Source organism: Dysidea avara, chromosome 10 (assembly GCF_963678975.1).
Source record: "Dysidea avara chromosome 10, odDysAvar1.4, whole genome shotgun sequence".
In the NCBI taxonomy this organism is placed as follows: Eukaryota; Metazoa; Porifera; class Demospongiae; order Dictyoceratida; family Dysideidae; genus Dysidea; species Dysidea avara.
In genome coordinates, this window is record NC_089281.1 from 29,760,161 (window position 1) to 29,781,733 (window position 21,573).

At 37.4% G+C, this 21,573-nt stretch overlaps 2 protein-coding genes across 4 annotated transcripts in view; one reads left to right on the forward strand and one right to left on the reverse strand.

The window, feature by feature from the left end:
* Positions 1–2: 2 nt before the first annotated feature.
* LOC136268166 (protein TEX261-like) lies at positions 3–5,234 on the reverse strand. 3 transcript variants are annotated; one of them, XM_066063424.1, is made up of 7 exons: positions 4,539–4,640; positions 4,161–4,480; positions 4,026–4,105; positions 3,327–3,480; positions 2,916–2,983; positions 2,757–2,871; positions 3–249 (listed from the first exon to the last, which is right to left on the reverse strand). In XM_066063424.1, exons 2-7 carry the CDS (start codon positions 4,351–4,353, stop codon positions 119–121), a joined length of 741 nt encoding a protein of 246 aa, XP_065919496.1. In that variant the 5' UTR covers positions 4,354–4,480; positions 4,539–4,640; the 3' UTR covers positions 3–118. The 3 variants fall into 3 exon arrangements, with proteins under 3 accessions (XP_065919496.1, XP_065919495.1, XP_065919497.1); XM_066063423.1 differs by having other exon boundaries at positions 2,916–2,992; XM_066063425.1 differs by lacking the exons at positions 3–249; positions 2,757–2,871; positions 2,916–2,983; positions 3,327–3,480; positions 4,026–4,105 and adding exons at positions 4,689–4,841; positions 4,895–5,005; positions 5,076–5,234 and having other exon boundaries at positions 4,279–4,480.
* Positions 5,126–21,573, forward strand: part of LOC136268157 (phosphatidylinositide phosphatase SAC2-like) — a 17,311-nt gene continuing 863 nt past the window's right edge. Inside the window, exons 1-20 of the mRNA XM_066063408.1 lie at positions 5,126–5,288; positions 5,405–5,488; positions 5,539–5,699; positions 5,746–5,778; positions 8,389–8,568; positions 12,709–12,771; positions 13,087–13,818; positions 13,962–14,073; positions 14,121–14,188; positions 14,239–14,277; positions 14,980–15,065; positions 15,132–15,209; positions 15,425–15,557; positions 18,889–19,020; positions 19,994–20,064; positions 20,117–20,163; positions 20,617–20,830; positions 20,881–20,958; positions 21,005–21,210; positions 21,259–21,334. Of these exons, the coding sequence (XP_065919480.1) occupies positions 5,183–5,288; positions 5,405–5,488; positions 5,539–5,699; positions 5,746–5,778; positions 8,389–8,568; positions 12,709–12,771; positions 13,087–13,818; positions 13,962–14,073; positions 14,121–14,188; positions 14,239–14,277; positions 14,980–15,065; positions 15,132–15,209; positions 15,425–15,557; positions 18,889–19,020; positions 19,994–20,064; positions 20,117–20,163; positions 20,617–20,830; positions 20,881–20,958; positions 21,005–21,210; positions 21,259–21,334 (2,699 nt within the window). The 5' untranslated portion in view covers positions 5,126–5,182. The remainder of the gene's footprint in view (positions 5,289–5,404; positions 5,489–5,538; positions 5,700–5,745; positions 5,779–8,388; positions 8,569–12,708; positions 12,772–13,086; positions 13,819–13,961; positions 14,074–14,120; positions 14,189–14,238; positions 14,278–14,979; positions 15,066–15,131; positions 15,210–15,424; positions 15,558–18,888; positions 19,021–19,993; positions 20,065–20,116; positions 20,164–20,616; positions 20,831–20,880; positions 20,959–21,004; positions 21,211–21,258; positions 21,335–21,573) is intronic.

Genomic DNA, 21,573 nt, shown 5'->3' on the forward strand with positions numbered 1-21,573 from the left:
AGTTTTGTATACATGTTTTAATATTTTCTTGTTAAATTTTAGCACACATTGTAGCATACAAGGTGTATGTATATACATTATAACATACAAGTTGTATGTATATACAACCATAAAAATGTTATATTGACTTGGAAGTTCTGCTGGGTATCTGTGCTGTGATACTTGTTGCCATCCAATCAAAAAGTGCCAGTAAGCCGCTCCTTCTTGAGCGTCGTGATCCTGAAACACCACTGCTAGTGGAGCCGTAACCTGTTGTGAAGGGAAACAGTTTGTGATACATAAGTGCTACAAGTTTGGGTTTGCAGAGGAAGTTAGTAGGCTTTAGATGTTACTAAACAGGTAAAATAATATTGTGGAGGGCACACCAAGGCAGATCATTGTTGAGTATATAAGATCAGTGCATGTAGTAGCACCAAAAATGTGTTTACAGTGTTATAAAGCAAACTTGTGTTTATGCACCCATCATCACACACCCCACCTAGAGGTGAGGATTTGCAAAGTGACCTGGTCAGTCTTGTTGCTTTCCACATACCCAAGTTAATAAATAACTTCCCATGCTGCTACTTGAAACCTTCCGAGTTTCAAGTTGCTATCTTCTTCACATGACAAGTTATGATTTTCCAAGTTGTGCCAATTGGAAACTTGGTTTTGTCAGGCTGAGTCACATGATCTCAGACAACTTCCTGTTTACAATCCTCACAACAATTAACCGCCAGGAAATTACAAACAAAACATCTAATGTCCTTACTCAGGGGGTAAGTTTGGATGACAGCTACTCAACATTAATAGATATATTATACCAAAAAACAGAACATCACATGATCTTTGAGGCTCATGCTTACAACCGCAAGCTATCATGTGTTTAATTTAACAGTTAACTATTTCATCATACTAGTTGGATATTTTGTCCTTCAACAGTTTCTAATCAAAGTACACAATGTATGATTACACTAGCAAAAGGTGTTAAGTTTATACAATTTGTTCAGTGTCAGTTTTAAACATTGTTATTGAGATCACAAGATGAATGATGAACCAACCTATATTCAAGTGACAAAAACTTTTCCTGTTACAGGTAAACTGACAACCTTCTCCTTCAAATGTTTTGCATTCTATAAACAAATGAATCATTAATGTGGATTCCCACAGAATGGATTGTTTTGAAGAAACATGTAATAGTAGATCTTGATTGGAACTACAATACATCAGTTACTATCGCACACTTGCAGGCTGCCCATACACAGTTAAAGTTGGTAGTGGTCGGGCTAATTATTTTTTGCTTATTGTCATTGTTGGTCATGTAAACTATGTGCATTAAAAAAAAAAAAAAGAATTGCTATATTTTTAGCATCAGTGGATGATAAACAACTAACTTGTACTCAAAATTATGCTCTGGAGAAATGACTGCTCTATTAGAGTATATCTTATATCTGCAAACCAGTAAAGAACTACACATTAATGAAAGGGTCAGCGGAAAAAGGGGACATGTGCCATTTTAGATTTTTTCATCTCTTAAAAAATGAAATGGATCATTTAAGGCATGTGAATAATGTTGTTACTAAGTAAACAACAGAATTTAAAAGTACAAGGCAGTCTCAAATTTATTTCTTTGAAAAATTACAACAATTCAATTATGGCCCAAAATGCTATTTAATTCCCACCACATGGTCACCATATTTTTCAAATGGCACTTGTCCCCTTTTGCCACTGACCCCTTCATTTATTGCATGCACTGCAGTTATAATATCTCTATTCATTGTTTGCTGTCTTTTGGCACATCTTACTGAGAATCATATTTCAGAAGATTCAGTCTCACATGATTTAGCATAGCTAGCTGGTTGCTCTAAACTGCTAATTAGTAGCATGGACAGTACATGTGTAATTAATACCGTATAAGCAGAAATTTGGCAAGCTGAATATTTGGTGATTCCTCGATAAATTGCATTTGGCAAAAAATCTATTTGGCGAAATGTATTATGTGTAAATGTGCGTGTCAGCAAGCCTTTCACAGCGACATGAAATTCCATCTGGAGTTACACGTGGTGAAAAAGTGTGTACGTGGCTACCGGCTGTGGTATAAAATCAGGTGAAAGAATACTGAAGATCGGAGTCGATAATTTCGAGGTTCCAGGAAGAGGGAGCATGCAGCAGAGATCTTGCGTGGAATATTATGCCCAATCACGTTGCTTCCTTTCTCAGTGATGGCTACTGCATATGGATCAAATAAATTTTCATCCTCCATTTCACAAGTTGGATTGCAATTACTTATATTTAGAGTCGCGGTGACATGTACAAAATGAAACAGCTAGTAAAGACTGGCGGCCTCCCATAGAGGCCAAACAGACAGAGCCATTGAAAAGAAATCTAGACTTGCCACACAAACTATCAGCCAAGAAGAAAATGACAATAGCAAAAGTGGACACAGCTTCGATTCTCAGCAGGTCTCGACACACGTGCAATTCTATTGCTTACCTATTATAATTATTACAGAAATACAAGCACAAATGGCGAAACTTTAATTTTGTGATTTTGTAACCATTCGCCAAATTTAATTCCACGTCAAAATTTCTGCTCATACGGTATTAGCTAGAACACTACAACAAAACTCTGATAGAACAGTCACCAAGCAGCCAGCCACAACAATTAATAACTCAGTGGTTAACCAGGTAGCTTGTAGTGTCACTACACATCAACAGATTAGAACTGAATGCAACCACTACATGGTTTAAGCCACTAAAATATCCTTATTTATTGCTCACCAGGATGATCCAGAGGTCCTGGACTATAAGTCGGTAACACATTATCACCGGCTGACAATGATACAAAGAAGGCAAACGGCACCATCCATAGTCCAAGGGTGAAGAATGCAAACACCTGTAAGTATATCTTTTGTAGTGAATTCTGGAGTGACGCCTTACCTCCTGAAAACTATAGAGCACTTCGGTGAAGTGTTGAAATGTTAGATAATGATGTAGAACTAGAAGAACTAGAAGAACTACATGATATACATGTAATCTATCCACACTGAAAAACTTTACATGAAAATCGACTAATCTTACTAGATGTAAAAGATTGCCATTACAGTGAACAAACTCTCCGAATTAAGGATATGATAGAAGATAACTTTATAATAAGGACAATTGATACGTCCCAACAGGTCTGGTTCCAACCTTTTTGTAACGTATTTGGGAAAAATATTTGTCTGTTGACAGTGAGGACCACCAGGAAGTCTAGAGCAGAATGTAAAGGTCTAGCTCTACCAGGCAATGACTGGAGATCATAGTGTCTCCTTCTTGTGTACATTAGCCTATACATTGAACATCACTTACCACAGCCAAGCAGGAAGGCAGGTGATGATACAGAGATGAATGGGAAGGTACGCAGTAGGATACTGTACATTAACTGTGTTACTATGCCAACCAATATCATTAGTACAGGAAACCCATCAAACAGCCACACTCCAATATGAACTATAATGGAGACCTGTAATGATACAACATTGTCTTCAGCTGTTGCAAACATCATTTGTTACAAACATCATTACAAGTTTCATCAGTTGTAATAAACTACAACTAATATTTAACGTCATGTTAAGGTGCACGTGCTGGTACTCTAGTACTGACCTAGCATTGTTGTTTCAATTGTATCGTAGTAATTGGCAATCAAATTCAGCCAACAGCTCTAGATATTCAATTTTGTCCTTATTTGGGCAGACTGAATGTGTGATGAGTGCATGGAGCCCAGAGGGCAAGTTAAATTCCAACAAAGTGATACTCTCACTCTCCTCCTGCAGGTCCTCCCCCATGGAACAAGGTGGGCAAAATACTGAATTACCTACAAGGCTATTATAACTGCCAAATCATTTTGATACAAGTCACAGCTGACCCAGAGGGGTTGAGTCACACGTCAGCCCCATGATGTGTTATTGCACAACCAAACATGGCGTTTGAAATTGGTATACCACACAATTGTGTAACATCCAGACAATTATAAACTTATCAACGCATACAGCAAAGAGGTCACCCTACCCATATCATGACATTTATAACCTTCCTAGCAATTACACTATATTCCTCGACCAGCTCCGCCAAATAGTACAGCCCGGACGCTGCAGGGAACGAAGAACAATTCTATTTATAGAGCAGCAACGAACATACACTTACCGACTGCTAATACAGCAAAACAAAACTCAATCCCAACTGCTGCCCAGCTAATCCAGTACAAGAACATCTCACAACCCGAAAACCGATTTTCATATGAACTAAAACCCACAATCACAAATTCTGCAAATACACTACTGTATGACATGATACAATAATAAGCAGTATTAATGCATTTCATTGTAGTGTGCGACATGGTTGTTGAGTTACACTCAAACAAAACATATAAATCTGTAATTACAGGAATGAATTAATAATTGATGAAGAGACAAGGCCGACTAAGCTTCTATATTAGTATCTGCTGCATCAATCACCATCTCAATCTGCAATGAATAAGTTAAGGAACACACCACACTCTAAACAATGAATTAATAAGGATACACATCTTAGTCCTCTGTCCATTGGGTCACCTATAATGATCCCCTTTCCTGCATATATCCGTTGATTTTGTGATTCAATGTAACGTGCGACTGTTTCTACTGCCTGTCATGAGGACACAGTGGGTCAGTCATCACTAACAAGTATACCTACTCTCTCATAGTTAGTCTTGTAGCAGAAATGTAGTGTGTAGCCAGTGAGACAGAATAGGCAGCCTTCACTATATGCTCCACAATTTAGTGCTTCAGCATCATCAAATATTGTATTAATTGAGTCAATTGTTTTTACAAAAGTCTCCTCATCCACCTGGGGAGAAACTTGATGACACCCAAGGATCACACCCTGACAACAACACTTACTTTTCCTTGTAATTCTTTGGGGAATTCCGTCAGGAAGCGACAAGCGATACCTCTTGAGTAATCTCTTTGAATAAAGATCTTTTTGGGTTGTTTTCTAACTGCAGCACGGGGCTATACGTATCATATCATCATACACAACGAAAAAATATTTATTTTGTTCTTGTATAAACACTCTACTCACTTGTGAAAAACCCAGCGCCGCCATCTTGAAATAGTATCCGAGTCTATTCCGGATACTATGTAAACAAACCGGTTATTATTCTATGTCTCCTTGTTGGCGCAGTCGCTATGGATGATATCGAAGTATTCGCTATTCCAGAATATATAGTTTTGCAAAGGGGAAATGAAAGTCTTTGGTGCAATAGGAACGATGGCAAACTCAGCCCAAGACTCGGTAAGTGCTGTCTATTCAGAAAACAAAAATATTATCCTCCGATTATCTGCCGAGTACTAGCCTCGACTATTAAACACACGCAGTCTTACAAAGTCCTACTCGTTTCCTTTCTTTAGGCTATGAAATAAAGAGATGTCCAAACGTGGTTAAGGTTGAAACAACATGCAAGTGCTTTGTTGGCAAGCTGAAGCTGTTGTCAGGTATTGTGTTGGGAGGCAGCCCTACACATGTAGTTGTGCTATATTTACAGAAAGTGACTGGAGGTTACTATTAGTAACTAGGGCAAGTATTGTTGGTCGTTTACCACCTAATGGAGATGCTGTCTACTGTGTGGATAGGATTACTTTATTACCTTTGTCACTGACACTTCTACCTGAGGAAATCAAAGCACAGGAGTCCCAGCTACAAGAGGTAATTGTTTTTATGTGTGTTGCAATGTTATGTTGTTTGTATACAGGGAAACGAGCCAGTGGAGAGACCACCATCTAATGTGCGTGGGTTGTACACATGAATGTGTTTGTATTATTATCCTTGGCAAGCCCTGTAGTAAAATTCCTTATACCTTCTCAAATCAACTGTTTCAATAAGGCCAGGCCAACAGTTTATCGTCAGGGACATTTGAAAAAATCGTGCAGGCGTGAGGTCATTTTTCATATTTCATAATCTTTAAACGTAGAAAAACATTTAAAAAGTAGCTTCACACACAGTAGCTAGCTACACATGTTAACAATAATTGCAAGCTTATTTGATTACGTCACTATTTGTACTTACTCATTTATGCATTCTCTTTAGAAATCCATTTACTGAAGGTTTTAACAAGTCCAGGCTGGGGATAATCGTTACATTTGTTGCACACACCATGATTCAATATACAAAAATCAGTTTGAGAGTGTAAACAATGATTATCACGTGAGAAATAATGAATTATGAAATTATTTCTCTATTCCTAAAAACCCATGCGGGGCGGTGACGATAAACTGTAAACCAACTTGGCCTGGCCTAATAATAATAGGCCAACCAAAGTTTATTTGCTTCAATGGAATAGTTTAACAGTTCAAAGAATACATTATATACTGAGTTATTGTTATTTCTCAGCAGTTCTTAGGCAGTGGTATACAAAGCTGCTGTGAATTGTACAGAATGCTATAAAGGAGCCTGTTAATGTGGACACTTGTCTTTTCAGGATACCTTAATACTGAAGCTAAAATGCATTTATTTGGTCCTTGTTTGTCAGTAATTATTTTCCATGCTGGTAATTTTTATGCAATATGTTTATCATTTCTCATGTACACTATTTTATGAGTTATGGTATACAGTAAAGGTATACTTCATTAATACATGTTTGCTGTGGGACATTTACCATGTTTACGAGGTGTATTGCACTTATTTACTGCGAGCCAAATGTGAGGTGTTTATCAACAGTAAATTGCGATGAGGGGTGCATATAAGTGCAATACACCAATGATATGCCATGACTTGTAATTAAACTGAACTATACAAAACATAGCATACCATGTACACACAAACTAACTTGACTCACATAGTTTGTGATAGTAGACATAATTGTAGGCTTCCTCTAGCAATTGAGTTTGCTCAGTCACAACATGTATTCGATTGTGTCATCCATATATCCCTGGGCTAAGAGTTCATAAGTAGTGCAATGCAGTGTAGGCTATTAGCTGGGTGGCTGGTCATACTGTCTGCCTATAGGCATGGTACACATTAGTGTCACGTGCCTCAAGCCACAGTGTATATATATATATATATATATACCACACCTGTGGTTGAGATCAAAAGCGCCACGCTGTGGTATATAACTGATATACCACGCTTTGTGGCTACACTTACCATATATGGTGTAACTTCACACATTCCGTGCCGAAATCCTTACTTAAACGGTAAACAAGTTTCTAATAACAAGCGCTTAAATCAACCAACAATTATTCACCTCAGGAACTGGAACAAGTTTCAATGAACTCTTGTCTCCTTCATGAATAACTCACCAATCGTGACTATGTGGGCGTGGCACCTCTAAAAGTGTAAAACGTCTGATCCATCAAGACTTTCTATTGATTTCCATCTCCAGGAGGTGCTGTTTCACTATAACTTACTATCTATAATCGTTTTCATCTACTGGGGTGTAGTTATAACACGATTGCTCGGGATATACGCACTCTCACTCAAGCGCTGCGCGCTCTCGTGAATCGTGCGTATATTTTAGTTATATCCCTCATAAACGTGTTATAACTATAAAAAATATATACATATACACTTACCTGTGGTTTGAGTACACGTCAAATATATAGCATGAAAAAGAGTGGGCAAGAGACAAACATAGCACTTGACTTTGCCTTGTGCTATATTTCATCTCGAGACCACTCTTTGAGTGCTATATTTGATGCATAGCATGATCCTAGGCAGACATCAACTTGAGGTATACACAAGATTCACAAAGCAATTAGAAACTCACGAAGTAGTCTTATCTTTGGTAGAATAAGCATTGTGACCGTATTGTACCTTGTTCTGGATTTGGGTGAGTCTAGTCTGTCTTCCTATTAGCTAAAAATTTTTGATTGTGGTACTTACTAAGCATATATCCATGATATTCATTTGTCCGTGAATGTCAACGAAACGTAGTAAGAACATTCACTATTGCTAACTGCAAGCAACCGTCATTGAAATCTTCGGGTATAAATATAGGTGTAAATATATAAATTAAGTAGTCTTAGTGGTTGGGTACACTGATCAGCCAGTGCAGCATGGCTTGGTTGATTGGTTGTACTGGCCAGAATGAACTCAAAGCAGGAGGCCCTGGCACACATTAGTGTGTCATGTATAGTTCTATAACTACCTGATATAGAACTATCAGAGTGTTCTGTAACTGCCCAATATAGAACTGTTGTGTTCTGTTTGGCTATTATAGAACAGTTTTTGACACTTGTGTCTGGCTGGTAATATCCTGAAATTCACAATGACATAGTTTCACAAGTAAACTGTGCAGAAAGCACAGTGTTCTGCACCTTTTAGTCCACGTACACAAACGCACAACCATATACACTGTTATATACAAATACCTCTGAAAAATCTTTATCACTAATAGCTGAAGGAACCAAATTACAATGAGAAATTGGAGCGTCGACTGATTGATGCCATTTCTAGAATGTTCAATGACTCAAAGTCATTCTACTTCTCCCACACTGGTGACCTCACCAGGAGTCTGCAACAACAAGTGGAAACTGAAGGAGACAAGGACCCACCAGTACTCCCTTTATGGAAGAAGGTAATGAATAACACACACAAGTAGATATCATATATCATTGTGTGGGTAGAAGGTGTTGGGTGATGAATATGTGGCCCATATTGTGTATCATACTCTCTAGCTGTATTAATAAACTGGTATTTAGGGAAGTCAAATTCCAATTGTCCATGTCTCTCTTATTGGTGTGTCCCACACATTGTTGTTTAAGTGTAGTACAGCCTTGTTGCTTGGTACTAGTTTTGCTTCCTGTGGAGTTAATTTAACTTCGCTGTTGCTAGCATGGCCATGAAAATTATAGCTGGAGGGTTTTACTATTTGCATTGCCTGTGGTATGTGACACATTGATTTTCAGTATGCTAGGATGTATCACACTGGGGCTTGTTCACAATGTCATGTAGTTGATTTCACAAGTGTGTGTAGTAAGTTTATCATAAAAAGTTAACAAAGTAGTTTAAATTTTTTTAAAATTTGAAAGGAAGTAGGGATTGATACAATACAAAGTAAGGAAACAAGCTTACAGCTGAAATGAGAATGATCCATGCAACAAAAAGTAAGGAAACAAGTCAAACAAGACTAGATGACTGCTTGCTAAAATAAGATGCATTTTAATCTTTTGGCTAATTCGATATAGCTAGTCTCATTTCAAGATGTTAGGGATTAAAATGCATCTGATTTTAGCAAGAGTTCATAATATATAGTACTAAGAGTATCTAACTGAGATGCATTTATCAAACACACTGCCAGTAGTACAGTATCAACACCTCACTCTGTTATGTAGAATAGAGGCTTCATCATGTTCATCACCTATCAACAGTTCTCTCATACCAGTAGAGTTGTCAATGCCTTTCCATACTAGGAGAGGCATTGATTTCATCGAAAGGTGAACTGTAGCAGTGCGCTTGTACAGGGTACCATATGACAACAAATATTGGCGAAACTAATATTTAGTGATTTGCTATAGAATTGCAGTTGGCGAAATTTTAATTTGGCGAAATGCTCTCACTGAAAAATTGGCGAATGGCGTAAGTACGATGCTGTACTGACTCGCTTTAAAGAATATTCTGGTCCTGCTTCCATAGGCACCTACTGTACTCGAATATCTGTGTTCCAATTTCTTTCGTGGTCACACCCACTTTCAGGATTATTTGCTGTATGTAGGCAGTGTTGGGAGTAACGCGTTATGTAATATTATTACTTTTGTGGTAACAAAGTAATATAACGAAATACGCCATAAAAACAGGTAATATAACGCAAACAACTTTACTTACAAATGTAACGCGTTACCTAAGTAATATAGTTACTGTAACAAGTCTAATATTACGTAATATTATTACTACAAGTAACTTCCAAGTAACGAAGTTACTAATCTCGTTAGTTATCCTCTGAGTAACGCCTAGCCACAACGAAGTAATGAGGCCTACTCAATGAAGCTTATTCACCAGTTTCTTGCTTATAACCAAAATTTGCATATTGTCCAACAACGCAATCATGTCACGTGATAAGGTGATAGTTTCACACGTGACAGCTTAAGGCTGTGGACACAAAGTAATATAATATGTAATATTATTACAGTTACTTTATTTTATGGGTAATATTTAACTGTAACTAAATAGTTCAGTTGCAAGTAATATGTAATATGTAACTAGTTACTTTTACAAAGTAACTTGCCCAACACTGTATGTAGGCATACTCGCCCATTTATCAATGGCTGCACACGAATTCATGTCTGCTGCTGTCTGCAAGCTTACGTGGAGCCACGCCCACTAATCGAGTACGAGTTCTAGTCTAGTCAGTAAGCCACACCCATTTGCATGCATGGAACCACACTAATTTACCAGTTTCAGCAGTATCTACGAAGGTTTGTCGAAAACCTACTTCAACAACTGTTTGACCCAAAGTTTGAAACTAATATTTAAATTTGGCGGTTTAGTGACGAATTGCCAATTCGCCAAATTTTGTTCACCACCAAATTTAATTGATATACGGTATATTGAGCATTTGATACTCTCCCTCTTCTAATATTATGAACTCCTTGATTTTAGCAAGTAGTCATCTAATCTTGTTTGACTTGTTTCCTTACTTTTTGTTGCATGGATCATTCTCATTTCAGCTGTAAGCTTGTTTCCTTACTTTGTATTGTATCAATCCCTATTTCCTTTTAAAATTTTTAATTTTTATAACTAGTTTGTTAACCTTTTATGTCTATAATACACAATCACATCCTTTCACTGAATTAACACTAGAATAGAGTTCATGGCCTCATAACTCTTCTTGATATTTTGCAGGGCTGGTCAGACAAAGTAATGGCTTTACTATTATCACACAGCCCCTACCATAGTAATACTAATATGGCTAAGGAACAAGTACATAATTATGTTCAAGAATCACAAATGATTTATGCATAAAAGTAATGACTTGCTTTTTTCAAGGATTAAAACTGAAAATTTTGTCCCTCGTGGTTCAAAATTTCGATTATACATAAACATGACTGTAGGCCATTAAATATTACGCAGTGGCTATTATCACTGACTGTTGGTGTCAGTAAGCACCACAAAAAGCTATTGACACCAATCATCAGTGTCAGTCAGTGCCACTAAACCTACTGACACCGATTAAGCAACTCAAGCATCAAGGACACTAGTTGTATGAAGGTAAGTTTTTGGTGAGTTTGAGGGTGGATGGAGTGAAGCGACTGTCCCGTCAAAGCTGGGCCAACCCTAGCTTACCTCAAACTCACCATAAACTTACCTTCATACAGACAGTAAAAGACATCTTTATGCTTAACAGGCAAACTTCAGTGTTAGCGTTAGGGTCAGGTTTAGTCTTGGTTTCTTCACCCCTGGGTCTTCTGAAATATAGCATCCTTTTTGACTCACATTTATAACATAGAAAAGAAAGGAAATCAGCAGCTGGCACTGATAGTTGAATGGTTAGCATGGTTTGTATCTTCGTGGTCTTAATCTTGATTTATTTCAAACCACCAAAAGGCACTCCTACAATGGTTAAACTAACCAATACAGACCAATTTTCAACTGATTCCTCAAAGCGGTTTACCCTGTAAGCATGACAGAAGTTTGATATTATTTTACATGAATAATTGGTCACAATTCCGTGAATTTTGATTGGATTTCCACCCAAAATTGGTATTGAGATTCCCTTTAATACTTTAAGTGTACCAAATTTCAGCTTGATTGGAATACATTTTTGTGTTTTATGCAAAAAATAGATGAAACTTTGGCCGCTTGTATCTCAGAGATGGCTTGGTGATTTCCTTCAAATTTAATATGTGGACTCTCCTCATCTCTACAGCAAATTTGGTTCCAATTGGTTAAGGGATCACGGAGCTACATATGTGTGAAAATCGCATTTACTTTCTTCCTATCAATTGATATTGGTGTGCTGGCTTCATGGGCAGCATGTATCGTGTGATTATTAACTTAGTTACATTACCCCTAACACTGCGTACCACGGTTCAGTATGTGCATTTAGTAGGGTTGGGACAGTATTGAAATTTTATTTGTATGTTGCATACAATAATGGCTAAATATTGGTATCTCATTTTGGCAGAGGAGGTACGACACGCACATGTGAGCGCATATGTTTTGTACAGGGAAGCTATTTCGTGGGGTTATCAACAAAAAATACGTGCCGATCAAACTCTTTTCTTATGCTTAATTCAACAGTGCAGTCTACCCCACTCAACCCCAGTGGTTCAGTTTCGATATACACAGCCTATTGGAGGAAACGTCACGTGATGAATAACTAACCGTACGAAATAAAGCCAAGCAGCAAATTGGGAGGAGAAAACCAGTGAAAATCAACTTCACAAGTGTCTAAGTAGCTTTGCAGTTCATCACGGGTTGATTTTCCACGATTTAACCATTTGAAGAATGCAATTACTGTGAATTCTTTTCAATAGTGCTAAATTCGTGTTGTACCTCCTCTGTCATTTTGGTGAAATGATACCAATGCTGTGTAGATTGACATATTAATACCACCAATCAACCTAGAGATTGTCATTTTATAGCTGAAAACTGACCTTGGATTTGTCAAGTTTACCTTACCATAGTCTGTACAGCATGTTAATATCACAGTGTTGCTGAGGTACCACCCACAATAAGGTAGATGTGGTATTGCTCTGAACGTAGTATTCTAATTTAGGTTGATGAGCGATTCTTCTGGAACTATCGCATGTTAGAAGAGTTAACTGGTAGTGAATATAAAGTGAGTACTAATTATGTGATTACATGAATGCACTCATTATGGTTTAAAAATTTTACAATGGCAGCACTGATGGTGTCCTGTACTAGTGGCCAAAAGTTATAGTAATTACAAATAATGAGTAATTGCATAATTACAGCCTAACAAATACACATACATACCTAGTAAAAAATGTATAAATTTTAGGATGGGGTTTTTTGGGATACTTTTTACAGGGACACACAAAAAAGAACAGCTGTATTTGTTGTTGGAGTTAAAGTTAGTTAAGTGTGAAATGGTTCCATAAGCAGGCACATAATTTCTGTTTAATTCCCCTAGGGGGCAGTCAGTGATCCATGGATAGTCCCGGTAATGCAGGGATATTTTCAGATGATGACCTTATCATTAGACAGTATAGTCGACTCTTTCTTCTACGTCAAAAAGCATGGTGGTGCCATGCCTGACTTGCTGCCACCTATACCCGAACCTCTTGACACTGGTGATGATAAACTACCACCAGACCAGTCAGTAGTAAACCAGTCAGTAACTGAGAGTGACCTGGAAGTGAAGGACTCGACGCACGAGGAAGATGAAGTGGATAAAGATGACAAGACCTGTAGTGAATCACCTTTTGATGAACAGCCAGAATTGCCACCACAAGATCACACAACAAATCCAACTCAACAGCAACAACAACAGCATCACCAGCAACAACAACAACAACAACAGCAACAACAACAACAACAAGGTGATGGTGATGATGATAACGATGATGATGGTGATGATATTGATACACAGCAACCACTACGGTCTTCAATTTCTAGTGCTAATTTTTATGAGAAGCCAGAGGATAGTGAAGACATACCTGATAGTTCACTAATAGATCTACTTTATGGCAAGAAATGTAAAGAACCTGAAATGATTCCCATGCAAGATTTAGCAGACCTCCCTGATAACCAATGTGCCATTACCATCATATCAAGAAGGAGTCGACACAGAGCAGGTACTAGATATCGACGGAGAGGTATCAATCCTTCTGGAGCAGTTGCTAACTTTGTGGAAACTGAACAGGTTAAGAACATGTGAATTGTAATACAATTTATGGGGCAATTAACTTTAATAATTTCATTGTATTGCTCAAGGCACTTGGTCATGGTCAATAATTGTTGTTTAGTGTTTTGTAATCACTTAGTTATGTAATGGATTGTTTACAGATTGTTGAGGTGAGGGGGCAGGTGGCTTCATTCCTCATTGTACGAGGTTCTGTTCCAATTTATTGGAGTCAACCAGGCTACAAGTATCGTCCTCCACCAGTCATTGAACGAGGTGTGCATCAAATGGCATTGTATAATATGTCTCAACATTTATTACAGGTGACTTTGAAACTTCTGTTGCATTTCGTAAACACTTTGAAGAACTATTTGACCATTATAAAGAGCTGGTATGTGTATTGTTAAGGTTGTATAATTGATATACTGTACGTCTCAATAGGCTATTATTGATCTGAACAATCAGACAGGCAAAGAGCAGGTATGTTAGTAAATCTCAGTGATAATTTTTGTAAAGCTCAAGGCTAGCTTTTGTAATACAGTGAAACCTGTGTATTAAGGACCAACCAATGGTGTCCTGATTTTTTCCAGGTTCTAAGGGATATTTAGCATTACCAAGTGTCCAGATTATGCAGGTGTCCTCCTTTCAAGTGTCCTGATTAACTATATACTTTATGTACAAGTAACCTTCTTTTCAGGCCCATATCCAGATTTGGACAAACCACCCTGTTTTAAAAGAGGCGTACACCCCACTCTGAGATACTCCAATAGAGTGTTATATACTCTAATATAACAGTCAGTTCTAAACATATAACTATATAACTGTTGAAATATCCAAATCACAGTATTTGGCATGTAGTTTTCATAAATTTTCTAGGTGGGGAGGGGAATGCCCCCATTATACTTAACATGCTTTGCATGCAAAGTGTTTCAGACACTTACACCACACTGAACCCAAAAAGTTCCTTTTTAAAGAACCCCTTCCTCCCACTAGTCACTTAAATGTGGACACCTTGCTAATCAAGGCACTTGTCCATGGACCCCTGAAACCTCACTAATAAGCTAGGATGCTTCAGGTGTTCCACTATAAAGCTGCATATACAAAAGATTTTATCTTTTGAAATATAATTTTCCAATCATATTAACATGTGAACATTATCACTGTTGGACCATATTACCACAGATACTAGGAGTTACTTATCGTAAACATTCACTGGAGCTGAACAACCCCAAGTTGACCTATGTGTCATTTGACTACCATAAATATTGGTGGGTATAGTATCCTAACACATAATATAGTAACTATGGTGTAATTATTACATGTATTACATACAGTAAAGGTGGTCAATTGGAGAATGCTAAACTACTCATAGATAGGATACAGGATATCACTAAGAAGTTCAGGTTTACTTGGTAAGAAGTTGGGAGTATAATTGGTACAGTGGGGTCTATATGGATAGACTGATAGTGTTCCATCCACATTAATATATAGCCACAGGGGACTGTGTGTGACAGTAACTGTACAATGTACATTGTACCACTTGTTTAAACATTGTATGACGTTGTCAAGTGTTGTCCAAGGGTAAAGATGGGCCAGCATTTTAGAGATGTCCACTCTATCTTAACAGGACCAACAGAGCTGACACACAGCTGGAGGTGTTGTGTTGTCAACAGGGTGTGTATCGTGTCAACTGTATGGACTGTCTTGACCGTACCAATGTCATCCAGTCACAAATCTGTAAAGAAATGTTACTAAGTGTAGTAAGTGACTTGTTGTTAGTGTGGTGTGTGCTATATAGGCTTGATCAATATTATGTACAGTGTTGGGAGTAACGCGTTACGTAATATTATTACTTTTGTGGTAACAAAGTAATATAACGAAATACGCTATAAAAACAGATAATATAATGCAAGCTACTTTACTTACAAATGTAACGCGTTACCTAAGTAATATAGTTACTGTAACGAGTCTAATATTATGTAATATTATTACTACAGGTAACGAGGTTACTAATCTCGTTAGTCACCCCCTGAGTAACGCCTAGCCACAGCGAAGTAACGAGGCCTACTGAATGAAGCTTATTCACCAGCTTCTTACTTATAACCAAAATTTGCATATTGTCCAACAACGCAATCATGTCACGTGATAAAGTGGTAGTTTCACACGTGACAGCTTAAGGCTGTGGACACAAAGTAATATAATATGTAATATTATTACAGTTACTTTATTTTATGGGTAATATGTAACTGTAACTAAATAGTTCAGTTGCAAGTAATATGTAATATGTAACTAGTTACTTTTACAAAGTAACTTGCCCAACACTGATTATGTATTTATTTTAAGGTTGCTAGTCATAAATGTTTTGTGTATAGCATGTTGATTGCAAGACTATATATAGCTACATTCATACCCAGCTCTGCATGCTGAACTGTTCACCCTGAGGTCCTGCCCACTTTTTACATTATAAATATTGTTACAATTACTTTATACATTAAGTTGGGGCTCTTACAAATATAACATATTAGGTGACATGGAGTTATTGGAGCTACATACTCAGCTGTGCATTTGTCTGTTTGTGTGTTTGGCTTGAGTGTTGTATTAGTAACTTCTGCCTGTCAACACATGCTGCTCGATGCTTACTACATGATCACCTTCCATATGTGGAAGGGTCAAATGGGTCGGATGTTTGTCTGGTTCATGTTTGTCAACCAGTGGATTGTGAATTGAATCACATGACTATGGCATTTTGAAAAATGTTATAGCGGTTCTAAGAGATCTTACGTGCACAAGATTTCGACCAATCAAATCAATTCATTTTTTAACTTTAAACTACAATTACTGCACATGACATCTTGTTGTCATGCAAGATCTATTAGCAACCACTGTACAAGTTACATAAGTGTGGTCCAGTAGGAGCCACACTCAGTTTTTACATATAAGAGTATGTATGAATTAAGTGTGCCTGTTACTGTTTGTGGTTATTATAGCCTGAATACAGTGGACCCTCGGTTATCTGAACCCCAGTGTGTCTCAGGCAATGGTAAAGGTGTTCAGATAAGTGAATTGTTTGGATAACAGAAGTCCATACATTTATATACAGAGCTCTGTTGAAATACTCTAATAGAACATACATATATACTCACAATACTCTAATAAAGCAATCATTTCCAATTTCGGATAAACGAGGGTCAGATAACAGAGGATTTACTGTATACACTTTGCTAAACTCTCATAACACTAATAGTGGCCAATATGTATAGCACACTCCTGTAACTCATTAAACTGGATGACATCCAGGATAATGGGTCAGTTATGCTGACCCACTGTCACCCAGGCCTGAGCATTTAGCACTAGGACACATATGTACCAAGTGTAAGTTTGCTTACATCTCTAATGCTCACTTTGTTTCACTACTTTCATTGTGAGTAGGTAAAGTGGCTGGTTTCCTGATGTTGTTGCCTTTGTCATAAGCACAAGCCAGTGTCTGCAGTAGTAGCCCCTGCAACTATCCTCTATGGTAGTCAAGATTGATAAACAGTTCACTACATGTCTAGTTTAATTAACCTTGGCTGGCAGCAAAGATATGCTTTATTTGTTACAATACGGTGCATTATTGGAACCACCACGAGTGTTGGAGAGGTTCAACTTTCCAGTCCAATGTAGACTAAACCATTTGTAAAGCACAGACAAATGGCAACAATGTTCAACATAACAGCCCAGGGGAATACCAACAAAAATTACCCAGTGGTTTCTTAGAATGCATTCCTTAACCAGTGACCAGTGTACTCCTCCTCCTCCTTAACTGTATTTATAAAACACAGCTTGTTGTAGTTTTATTTATCAGTTGATGAACAGCAATCAACTAGTTTGCCAACTAGTACATTATAATAATACAATAGAGCAAGTTATGATAGTGTTGGAAGCAGTTGAGCAGTTCATCCCAGTAAGAGCTAGGATAATTCATGCAGAAGCAAGCAAGCTAGAGGAGCATAATTTTAATAGAAACATTGCTAAAGTAGTTGGAAGTGGAACAGGCACAGCAGCTGGGGTGGCAGCATTTGCAATGTTGCACCGTTTACTGCTGGAATATCACTTGCTGTTGGGGCTGGAGTGATGGGAGATATTGCTGCAGTGGGTACTGCCATTCAAATAGGAACGGAAGCTGTTATATGGAAACTTTCTAAAGCCACTAAGGTAGCAGTAGATGAACTTCTTTAGGAAGATGAAAGGGGATATTCACCTTCAGAAACTGCTATTGCCATACCTGAGAAAGTCAATGAATTGGAGGAGCAAAAAGATAAGCTGGAAAGATTGTAACAAATGCAATTTCTTAGATGGTGTACTGATGTGTTGCTGCTTTTCTAACATGCACATTTGCGTAGTTTGCAAATTAACTATGAGGCAACCTGAATGAGCTCCACAGCAGCACATCACTAATACTTAGCTGTGTATTTAGCTTCAACAAAACTTCAAGTACATTGAAAAATTAATGATGTACTTGTAGCACTTCATTGAGCTGATCAGTTACTAGATGGTATGTAGCTATTATACATACATGTCAAGGACTATGGAGTTAGTGCACCATTTGAACTATCAAACTATAGGCTGTAGGTAGGGCGGGCAGTTAAATACTGGGATGAATGTACTATTATCTGTGTGTTGTATTAGAGTACATAGGCCAACTCCTTTTGTCTTGTGTTTACATGGTTTCGCTGTGTCAACCATGATATAGTACATCTTACATGTACATGTAGGACAGACACCAGTGTTAGTATTATAGAAACTAGATTATCAGCTTGTGCTTACCACAGGCTGATGGCCAAAAGCCGACAGTGTCTGTTCTATATTTTACAGACATGTCCAGAGAGATACATACAGGCTTCTTAAGTGTACACAGTTTTGTGTCAACTTGCTCTATAGCAAATTTTCATTGTCAAATGTTCGTGATATATTATCCCATACCTCAATCACAATGTCCTCTATTTTAAGTGACTGTGAAGTGTCTTTGTTATGTTACTAGGTAGGCAGCACAGCTGATTTGTTGTGGCAAACAATGGATTACAGCCAATCATACTGCATGTTTCCCCACAGCTTCACAAGTTGATGGTGTATGATCCAGAGCAGCAGAAAATGTCAGGGGAGGCTTTATCACAGTTCCAGGAGTTATGGGCTAATAATGGAGATGTGATCAGTAGACAGTACACTGGTACTGATGCTATAAAGGTAATACCTAGTATAGAGTTATGGCTTATATCATAGTAGATAGGCTAACTTTGTTTAGCAGAACTACGCAGTCATAGTTTTTTCTTTTCTCTGTAAGACAAGCATTTTTTATCCATTTTAATTTTTATATGTATCTTCATTTGATGTTTAATGCAAGTTTAGAAACATTTTCATTCCATCATTTCATGCACATTTGAAAGGACACTGCATTGGTATCAAAACTGTGAAGTCATCCATTATTTCATAGCCTGTAAAATCATAACTAATTACAAACTTTTATGGCAAGTGGACCTCCAGGCTTGTACCAGGTGAGATATAGTCCAACAAGTTTCTCCAGCTGCACAACAGTGTAGCAGATGATAAAATGGATGCCTTGTGACAATCACTACGTAGCTCTTAGATAATGACAATGGTAAGTATGCTCTTAATAAACTGTAGTTTCCCCGTCCTGATGTTTTCAATGTTCGGTGTGGGCAGGAGGCTAACATTGTTCTATTAGAATATCTCAATCTTAAGAGAATTTCTTTGTGAGCTAACTTTAGCTGGCAACCACTCTTTCTATAGTATGTACATGGTGAGTTGAGCCATGAGAAAACAGCTATATTTATAAAAAGAAAGGTAGATTTTTTCTCAAAATAAATACAGTTTTTAAGTGTAAAGAGCAGACATATGCAATTTGGCTACATAACAAGTTTTGAAAAGATATCATGCACTTTTATGGCTCTCCATAGAAAATATATGATGAAAATTTGGCCAGACATTTAAATGAAGAAATTTCTCTTTAGGCTTGTTTTAGAACCTTCGCCCACTAAATTACTAATTATTGTTATATCACCAACTAAATTATATCAAGTCATCAACTAGAGTGGGTTCACAGTGTAAACACTATGGATGTAATGCATGGATAAAATAGTAATTGATCTAAATTGTCAGCAAAGAGGTGTCAGTAAAGGTACATGAGTATCCTTTGTAGGGAGACTTGACACGTTATGGAGAACGCAAGATCAAGAGTTATGTCAAAGATGGCTACAACTCTGCTCACAGGTCAATTCATTGATTGTGTGTACAATACTAGTAGCTCATGTTATTACTGTAGGTACCTTCGTAACTTGTTTGCTGATACCTACAGCCAAATAGCAGTAGGTAAGTATGTGTAGATTGTGAAAGGTATAATATGGATGTCTTGAGAATAAGGCCATGTCAACTTGATCAGTTGTTTCATGGCCTGACCAACACACCTTTTTTATATTTTTATGAGTGGAAAATAAGACTAAAATACCATGAGTACGAGCCTCATTTTCTTCCAATGGACCAATGCATTTAACAAGTTTACTTGTCAAAACAAAGCTCAAAAACACTATGCAAGTTATTTTTATTTATATGTCAATGTACCTGTAAAGCAACTAATCAAGTTGAAGTGGCCTAACTAACAGTTATTATCAAGTCATAATAGATACTTCAAGTGTCTCATGGTGCTGTAGTTTTAAGACATCGACGAGATGTTATTTTCAGTGATAATAAATATTTGCTTTGCGTATTTCTTTAAAACTGATAGTAGTAGTAGTAGTACACTGTCTGATAGTATCATGATAATAGATCTCCAACAAGGAGTTAGTGTTACTGAGGCTCACAGGCCGATCAAGTCAGAAGATCTAGATGACCTAGAGTGGAGAGATGGGGAGTTCACTTGGACACAAGAAAAGGAGAGAGAAACAAATGATGCCATAAATATTTGTAAATCAACACTTTATCCTACCATGGAACCGACACACATTCTGGGCTGGGGGTTGCTGGAGCCATCAGGTTGCAGGTAAGCATCTTACTTTAAATAACTGACAAATAATTATATTACTATTTTAGCTTTCTGGATGGTGTTATTGCAGAACAAGTAGTTTTTTTATTATTCAACAAAGAGCTAGAAACTGTCTGTGTATCTAAGTAAGATATTGTCCAAGTTACAAGCCACTACATATATTTTTACTAGTTATGACATGTTAAGCAAAGAGGTTTGCTCTTACATACGACTTGATTTGAAGTGTCTGAAAAAGATTGAAGTTGGTCCTCTGGGTACAAGACGTCACTTGTCCAAGCGACCACATATACGCATACACTACACACTAGATACACACCACCCTACCTGTTACTTCACCTTCTTACCACTACACTATAGTGGTACCACTGAGGACAAAGGTATACATAACTGATATGTGTTGAGTGTACTAGTTGTCTGTTGTGCAGCCATTTTGGATAGCATTGGAGTATCACTGAAGATACAACTGCCAACATTGGACATAATCTCAAACAGATTACAAAAGTGAGCCTCCAGTAGTTTAGGTTATTATAAATTATAAGGTGAAGAATTAAACACCTGAAATCTTATGATGACTGCACACTTTGCCAAATATTTCACCTTTAAAATGAATACTTTTCTTTCCTAAATTTTTTTTTTTTTTAAAAGGTAGGTTGTATTGCTTTTTTGCTAGTCCAGAGTGGAGGGGTTGATAGTTGATTATGACCCTACCTTGTATTGATACCATTTCTTCATGACAAGTG